Source organism: Metopolophium dirhodum, chromosome 3 (genome assembly GCF_019925205.1).
Source record: "Metopolophium dirhodum isolate CAU chromosome 3, ASM1992520v1, whole genome shotgun sequence".
NCBI classification, from domain to species: domain Eukaryota; kingdom Metazoa; phylum Arthropoda; class Insecta; order Hemiptera; family Aphididae; genus Metopolophium; species Metopolophium dirhodum.
The window spans coordinates 9,675,653-9,686,157 of NC_083562.1; the positions used below are offsets into that span (position 1 = coordinate 9,675,653).

General features: G+C 31.4%; 1 protein-coding gene across 1 annotated transcript in view; it reads right to left on the reverse strand.

The window, feature by feature from the left end:
• Window positions 1–8,056, reverse strand: part of LOC132942151 (homeobox protein caupolican) — a 47,923-nt gene extending 39,867 nt beyond the window's left edge. The window contains exon 1 of the mRNA XM_061010459.1: window positions 7,695–8,056. Coding sequence (XP_060866442.1) covers window positions 7,695–7,748 — 54 coding nt within the window. The 5' untranslated portion in view covers window positions 7,749–8,056. The remainder of the gene's footprint in view (window positions 1–7,694) is intronic.
• Window positions 8,057–10,505: the final 2,449 nt, after the last annotated feature.

The following is a 10,505-nucleotide window of genomic DNA, read 5'->3' on the forward strand; positions in this document are numbered from 1 at the left end:
GCGTAATTTATTATTGTAAATTTAGCGGCCGATTAAACGTGAAACGGGCCGGCCGAAATAAATCGTTGACATTCATTTTGTTAAAACTATTATAACCATCATTATATTTTATACATATATATATATAAATGATTTACCGTTCGCGCTCTTCAACCGCCATGATGGTGAATTCATAATATAATATGTACACTATATACATAGGTATATACTATACAATATATATATATATATACGTGTGTGTGTGTGTAATAAAATGGCCTTTTAAATTTAGATTGTCGCGTCGCGGCGTAAACCCAATGACGTGTGTCACGTAGATGCGGGCTCGGCGGCAACTGCTGAACAGCGGGTGAATGGAAAACGGGAGGAAATCGACTGGTTTCAAAACGTATATATCATATATATGTTTAGATATATAAACGGTATAATGGGTACGCCGAAACCGCACTAATTTGTCCATTACTCGCGGGGCGTATAGGTCGTTTTATAATCACACACGCACACGCACCATACGCGAGTATAATATAATATAATATAATATGCGTGCGATGTATATATTATTATATTAGTATACCAGTCGCGTTTAAAACCACATGAATAACAAACGCGATATTCTTTATAATATTTAATAATATTATATATATGCATTGAGAGCGATTGAGAGGAGAATCAAAAACTCTGCGGGCGGTCGAACCGACCGCGACTACAATATAATATATAATAATATTTCTATAACGCAAATAATAATAATAGTATGATAATATTATTATATATTTATTATCATTACTACTATAGTACTATAATATACGCATAATAGGCGGTGCAGATAATATATTATGGCAACGGTTATAACGCATCTTCGATTATACCTAATGGGTAATATATATATTATACGTGTGTACATAAAAAAAACCGTCCCGCCACCGTACTTGCACGCGTCGGATGATAAAAAAAAACTATTCTCTTTTGTGTGTGTGGTGTATACACTACGCTGATATACGCTAACTTCGATTTACATTTTCGAATTTGTCTCACACACACACACACACACTTGTACATTATATATATATAATATATATACACACTTTTGTTCGCTATTCGTCGTCGTTCCGTGTCCCGCGGTCGTGTGCACACGATGCTTATCGTTATATAGTATACGCACACACACACAAACACATTATATTATATATAGTTGTCACCTCTCCTTTACTACTAACCCACACACACACTCACACACACCACCGATACACCGATCCGTGGCGGAGGGGTGCTGATGGGACGGAGAGAAGAGGCCGCGCCCATTCCCAATCGCGTTACCCGCCTTTAATACTCCACCCGACCACACCGTCACCCATCACACGCTCACACACACACACAAACACACACACACACACACACACACACACACACGCACACACGCACGCACACACACACACAAAAACACATTGATGCACGCACACACCGCAGACATCATTGTTATAGCGTCTATTCTTGTTATACAGGGTGGTTCTTTTATCACGAAACAGTCATTCAATCGGTAGGTATACGTATATATAATATTATATATTATGTGCACGTGGTTCAGGGTTCTGAAAATATAGTTGGTATGCTTATATAACATATTAGATATATCTTTAATGTGAAATATAATATGAGATTGAAAGTGTAGTTGTTGATAAAAATAGAAAATACTTGAGCAATATTATAATGATAAAAAATAGTAATAAATATATTAAAAAAAAAACTATTTATTCTAATGAGTTATGACGAATCCGAAATGTATTTCCAATTACCTGCAATATAGGTACCTATATCTTTTATGTATAGTTACATAATATTATATTTATAAATATATATATACATATAGGCTTTATAGATTATTAGTAATTAGTATATTATATTGCATGATTTTAAACGCGATATCAGCCGAGTGGCTTGCGCAGCAGGCTATTATTATTATATTATATCATTTTATTTTCATCGGAATTAATCTTTTGACATTTTCAAAATATCATCATATGCTAACTATAATCCATATATTATAAGTATACCTACTACTGCACCATACGTATTTATTATTACGTGTACCAGGTACCTATACCATCTATATTTGCCCATATACTTATATATATTATGTTCATGACACATATTGCGAAATCATTTTATTTTATTATTGCATTTCAATAGGTGCCCATATACTGTGAGTCCGTGAGATGACGAGGGTGACAATTATCATATATATTATATAATATACTATATTATAATATGACATATTATGTATAGTGTTTGAAAACGGCGCGTGAGCGGTGCGCACGCGTGACGAACGTGCGGCAAACGACTATGTTTATAATACGTGTGCGCATGTGTGTGTGACGGCGGCGTCGGCGGTGAGGTGACGCGAGCGTTTGAAACAAGTGTCGCGCGCGAACAACCGAGCTCCCGGGACACGACGAAATCCATTAGCGACATTGTAAACAAAAGAGGGCTACCGTCGCGGCGGGCGGGCGATGCAATTGTTGCAAAACAACAAGCGGCTGCAGAGTTGGTATATATAATATATGTATATACGCATATATACATAGGTATATATAGGTATAAGGTATGTGCATGTACATAGAATATACATATACAGAGTGCACGAGAAACACATGCCTTCCCCTCGATTATTCCTCTTCCACCCCTCGTCCAACCACTCGTCCGTACCAATATATATGTATAAACCCGCGGGCCACTATATATATATATATAGGTACTCTGAAGTATAGGTATGTGTATAGCTCTTTGTTCGGTCGGCGATTCCATTGCACGTGTACTTACCTATATATATATATATAATATTATATATACATAAGGTGCAAGAAATCAGTGACAGCCTTTGAAACGATGTCGAAGATTGTATATAATATGGTATACCTATGTTATAATATAATAATGTAATAATAATAATAATAATAGTGGGAGTGAGACGCGGAAAGTGTGTGCAAAACGAGTATATAGGTATAGATGATAGAGGGTACACGCCGTGACTATACTATGCAGCTGGGAGAATAATAATATATAGTTTCGATGGTCGTATAAGAACTTTGTATATATATTAGTTAGGTATATTATATCGCGCGTATCGTATAAGCACTTGCACTACAAAAGCTCATTGTTTCGCCGGTGCTAATTTCTCGCATATTGTATATTGTGTATTATATACTTATATAATATGCACGTAAATATAACAGTACCTTTGTACTTCGTTCGCAACATATACGATGACAAACTATATATATACGCATAAATCCTTAATTTATGCGATTTCCTCTTTCAACTCGCAATAATATTATTACGAGGTATATATATATAGGCACACATTATATATATATACCTACTAATAACGCACTTCTAAACATTATATATGTACATAGGTACCTAATATACTATGTAAATTCTTATTTCATATCGCATATACATAATATACATACCTACTATTTACGCATATATAAGTACTGCAATATTGTTTCCGTAGGTACATACACGATGATTATTGACTATTATATAAGTATTATTTTATATATATATTATGCACTATATAAGCTCGAGAATATGTTTCGATAACGGCTGCAAATATATGCACTGTATACCTACCTACCTTTAGCGACTAGAAAATGTGTAAGCATACAGTACATATTTAAAGTATATAGGTGCCTGATGTAGGTACATTGTACTAATTTAACACAATTTTTCTATAATAATCGCCGTGTGCGTACAAAATATATCATATAATATATTTTATGTACAATAAACTACATATATACGTACATTGACTAAATATACTATATAGTATATAAACGGCGAGTATTATATATTTAGCTATACGAGCGCGTATACTATTATATATTATACATTCTAATAATAATGATGATAATAATACAACTTTTGTACATTTTATATATCATATGTATGTCAAGTAAAACTTTATTCATGTGATTAAACACTACTGTCACCACTGTAATATATGTATAGAGGAAGAGAGAGAGAGAGAGAGAGAGAGAGAGAGAGAGATATAGAAAGAGAGAGGGAGAGAATAGTATAATATTATTAATGTCTAACATATTATAATATTCTACTGCACGTTGTACCTATACCAGAGTTTTAAAACTAATTTGATAATTTTAGTTTGAAATATATTAAATACAGTATTAATTTATGAATGTATAATATAAAAAAACTTCGTATAAAAAGTTAAGTTGTTAAGATAATAATAATAATACATAATATATAGATGCTCATTAGGAATACCCGAGCATCATACTTAAGTGCACGTACAAGTCTGTACATTGCCCATCGAATTGTGTTATATTTATTAAAAAAAAAAAATAAAACGAAACTATTGTAAAAATGTTACCTTCACATAATATAGGTACATTAAATCAATACTGTTTATGTACGAAGTGAAGGCTGGAGTAGGACTACTTATATACTATTATAGACTATCAATTTGATATTTTTACGCTTTCTATAGTCATTCATCCTCAGTTTAATATTACAAAACATATTGAACCTATATCATAATTATTATATAATATAACCTATATCAAAAATCCGTTTTTATAAATTATATTTTATTAATTAAATGTGCAAAAACAAATTTATCCAATTATAACGCGATAGCCGATAGGTATATATTGCTTTTATCCGCGGCAGCCACACGCGTTTCAATATAGGAGTCATCACATAGGTTTCGGAATTTTCAGCCCGATCAAACTAATCACGCACATATCATAATATATTATACACTATATTTTAATGTTTTTTTCTTAGTATAGTTAATATACTGTATAATAACGAGCCGATTATCACGTAATAATACATCATATAATAATGATATGTATATGACGTATATATAGACATAATCTGATAAATTATATTATGATAATCATATAAATAGAGGTATAGCCGTATAGGTATCTATAGCGATTAAAGCTTACTCCTATGTATATGATATACATTATATTTTATTATACCTATATATATTCTAATAACTATATATATAATAGTTGTATATAATATAAAGTATAACATATAATATTGCTATATATTCATGGTACACATGTACCTATAGCTACGCCGCGGGAAGAATTCGCAAAAATAAATTCGACAACACGAAATGTGTTTAAACATATTATGTGCTCTTAAATAACAATGTTACTTTTGCTGCAGTATATGTATATGCGCGTGTGTGTGTATTGTATACAAAGAATTATGGGAGCGGATCGTAGGCGATGATGGATGGACCACCCTTGTCGTCGTTGTCGCCCCTTAAGTTCGGACTATAGAGTTTAATATTTTCGCCGGGAAAAAAAAAATAAAAATAACTATTCACGAGCTTTATACTCCGTCATTTATTATATCAATCAAATAATAATTTCGTTCGTGTAAAACACCCAATCCCCGATAAATTATAGTCACCAATCACCGTGTTACATTTGGAGATATATATACGCGTTATCATGTTTATATTATTTAATATTTATAGGTAGGTAGGTATATGTATGAATGCGTGTGTACCTATATAATATATTAGGTATATTTAGGTGTATATCTACAAACTGTGTCATTGAACAAGCGCGTATTACATGAGGCGCGCGCGCATAAATACAATCGCACCACATATTTACATAATATGAGCAAACAATATAATATATATGCGCATATAATATATTATTAAATACGCACACAATAACTCAACAGGCTGTTAACTTATAATAATAATAAAACGTTAACAATGTCGTCTAGACTAATGGATAGGTGACGAAATGTAAGTAGATTCGTCGTGTACACCTATATATTATTGTCACGGCGTGAAGTGGAAAAATTAATAGAATTTATCATATAACACTTTAACACGTATATATACACCGTTAAACAACCGTTTATTATACTCTATATTATACAAGTTCTACATATATAAAAAATAAACGACATAAGTTGATATAAATTATAAAAAAAATTCTTTAAATAGGTTCATTTAGTTAACACGACTATACAGTATACTACTATACTGTATACAATATATTATATAATATAGTTGACAAAGTAAAATCGTATATATGTATATATTATACTTTAATACACGTTTTATCTTGATATAATTTATTTTAATATTAGTCTTTTCATATTTTTTTCTAGTATAGATATTTTTAAAATAACATAAAGGAATCATATTCATATAATTATCACTTAAAACGCATGTCACCATGTTTATTTATTGCATTATATTATATACAGAATGGCCTACAGTGTCATTTCATTGGAAATGGAAAATCACGTAGTATGCCAACCTGTACAGTGTACCTATATATTATATTGGGAAAAAACTATGTTTAAAAACAAGCTCATACTGCATCTAGGTAGGTACTAGGTGTATATACTTTTGTATAAATATATATATTATGGGTATATTTTTTTAATAGATGTTATCGGTCGTCAAGAAATAAATTCGAATTAGCACCGGTGTATATATATTATTGCGTATAAACGCGTGTTGTAATAGTTTATATGTGGTTGCTAACAGTTTGTAATTGTATATTATTTGTTGAAAAATTCAAAAATATTTAAAAGGAGGAAAATAATTTATTATATTATGAATTTTAATCTATATATTATAATATTGATATAGACAGCTATATTTTACTTAGATTTACGTATACTGCAGGTGCATGTTTATAGGTAGTTATATAAAGTTATTATTACTGGTTGAAGATTATATATTATACCTAATATGAATAACCATATTTTTTTTAATCCCAATATTCAATAATAATTATTCATGTAGAATCATTGTACGGAAAACAGCGTGATGTTAATAATATTTATATAGCCATGGATAGGTAGCCAACTACACCTATACATAATTTATGAATGAAGCCAACAATCTTTTTATATGGTTAACATATATATTATTACATACCCGGTCACGTGCTACACTACAAATCGTAGACATGAATATTAAATATAAAAACCAAAATCATAATTTATAGGCACCTACATTTTATTATAGGAGTTAATGAGCATCACAAATATTATGTCTTCTTTGTAATAGATATTTACAAACATATACAATTACTTATTTTTTTTTTAATATAAAAACAAAAGCTCGAAATTAATGTTCATGCTGATAAATCGAGCATCAAATATTACTTATACACCTATAATATTATGTAAAATATATATTATATTATGTATAATATTATTAAAAATCGACAAAGCGCGTTTGTGTGAATTTACCTGCTATCGAATTCGCCTGCTAATTATAGTAATACTTATTCAATGCACGACGGTGGTGTGAGAAAAGCATATATATAGGTACAATTTACTGTGTATATAATTTAAGCTCGTTATATTAGTAAATTTATATGTATTATCAAAGTAATTCGGGGTGAACGAAAATATTATAATTAATAACATATGTATATTGTAATACGTGAATCAATATAATATATTTCACACCAGGCGCCATCGTAAAACGGTTTTACTGTACAACGGTAGTTATCGACGCATCACAGTGTAATATATGGAAACAACGATAAAAAAAATTATAGACAATAATATGTCGACGTGTCGATGTTATATACATATTACAATTACATATATATATATATATTATATTGTATAATGTATTGAATATTGATGTAATGTGTACAGCTTACCGGTTTGGCGTTGTCCGCGGCGAACGACCGGGCCCGGAGCACTGCTATTTGCATGGTCGCGGCGCCTATATAAGACTGCAGCTTTTAACGGTATTATTTCGGTTAATTTTTACAGCGTCCGAAATGCGTACTGCGGTTACGGTTGCAGTTATTATTGCAATGACATTATAAACTCGGCAGAATTAGTAACGGACACGACGTGGCCGAGATCGTGGTACAGGTCGAGTCGCAGTACGACGAATAAAACGCGGCGGTGATGGCCCCTGAGTGTCGGCGGCGGCGGTCGTCGTACAATAATCGTCGTCGTCGTCGTGGCAGGCGTTTCGCGAACATGTTGCCCGCGCGGCGTCCGGTCAGCGTTTGATGATAGCGACTCGCGCGGACTGCGCTTGACTGCACGCGTAGTACGGCGGCGGCGGCGGCGGCCGGCGTATATATATCTACCAGTTTTCAGCGCAAAAAAGCTCATCCCGCCGACCTCCCCCCCCCCCAAAGCCCTGCGCCCTGCAAAGTCAAAGGTGCATGTATACTGCAACGATAAAAAATCTCTCATCGAGAAAAACAAAATAATTATTCTCTTTAAATAACATGATTATTTCCAAGTGTATACGATTCTCGCCAGAAAACATTATCCTGAATATTTTAGAAACACTGTTGGTATAATGTCTATGATATAGACCTTCTCATTTTGGATACCAGCTATAAAATATTATTAATATTGTTTCAAAAATGCATTAACATTTCATATCGTTATTAATTGTGTATACCTATTATATACTATATAGGTATACTATATAGTATACTAAAGTCGTATTAATTATTAGCCATACTTATTTATATATATATGTATGTTAAATTTGTTATATTATACTACTTGTTGTTCATCATCAACCTATATGATACATAAAGATATATAGGTATATAGTACATTTTCAGGAATTCAGGATGGAGCTGATTTTTATACAAATATATTTATTGCAAATCAAGTATTTTGACGCTGCGTCAAAACTGACCAGATATCAGAGCACGAATATTGAACGGTTTTTAAATAACTTTTAAAACTACAGGTGAATTTGTGAATCCATTTAAGTAAAGTAAAATATTTTTAAAAAATGTTGTAGCCCGACGAAAACGAAATTTACGCGCAACTGTAGCATTTATATTGGATCCGGCACGCGCTAGTGTGTTGTACAAAATAGGGACAGTCAGAGTTAAATCGCGGGTATGGCGTTGACTGAGGAAAAGGAGAAACAAGAGTTTTCTGCTGGATGGAAAAGGTGGCGGAGAGGCATTTTATATATAGAAGGCAAGCAGGTGGAGCGCGGCGGTCGTCCCGGGTCTTCGTGTTAAACAAGCTGACCTCGCGAACCAAAGATTATTTCACGACCTTTTTTTTTTCATTTTCATCTTTAAAGGACTACCCCTTATTCTTTCTGTGTATATATATATAACATACTACAAACTTCTCCTAACTGGCTGATGATGCCCTCACAGAGCGCAGCACTTTTATTGTAGTCCACATATTGCTCCGGGACGTTATTAATTATAGTCGTTTACGTGCTTGTATAATATACAACATTGCCGACCCTGATGATAATATTTGTTATACAAATGATAATAATTACTACATTTTATAATTGTTTTTTTTTTTTTTTTTTTAATGCATTAGCAGTATATAGTATGCAATATTTATACAATTACATCAGTTATCACTCTCCCTATAAAATTATATTATACAGACTAGAAATCGGATAAAAAAAATATGATAACAATATACTGACCATTATCGTCAATGTGTAAATTAATTTATAATATAAACAGGGTGATTCACCAAGCATTCTCACTTTTTCCTTAAACAATTAAATTAATCAAATTCTAAATTTTTGGATTTTTAAGTTAAAGATTATTTTTTGTATTACTTAAGGAGTGTCACATAATGACAAACTTAATGACAAACTTCTGTTTTTCAAATTAACCCCTCTTTTTCGACTGTAAATTATTTACTGAATTATTTTTAAGAAAATGTTAACGTACTAAAATCAAAATCAAAATTTGAACGAATAGTTTTCGGGTTATTTAACTTCATGTACTAAAGATAATAGGTAATGATAATGAGTTTGGAAGATATATTGAGGCTATAGAGATTTAAACATTTTTGGTGGATATTATTAATCAATATTTAATACTATCTATCAACATAAATAATTTGTAATAATGGTCCAAATTTATTAAATACAAGATCCAATATTACATCTATTTTATATTTTTGTTAGACAGCTGCTGAGGACTATTATCATCAACATAAACAGAGAAACTTGCAGGAAAACTTGAAGTTGGCACATAAACATTTTCAATAAAATTATCCACTAAATAATGTACAGTAAAAAAGAGAGGTTTTCATTAAAAATACAGAAATTTGTATCGCCACAGCTAGGACACACCTTGAGTAGTAAAAAAATTCAAGAATTTTGGAAAAATAGTCTGAATATATTTGAAAATTCTAAAAATAAGAATTTGAATAATTGTATTATTAATGAAAAAAAACGGGGGTGAGTATGCTTGGTGAATCACCTTGTATACAGTTTGCACCATTATATCCGGTATAGGTACTATTAATAACGTTTATATTTATATTCGACGAATTCGATTTATCGATACATAATACATAATAATATACATAATATTATATTATATAGTGACACTGTGACAGCCATTAATTAATAATTTTAGTATTATTTTCATATGTAATATTATTTTTAATTTATTTAACAGCGAATATAAAAGTGTCGAATATTAAAATGATGTGTCATC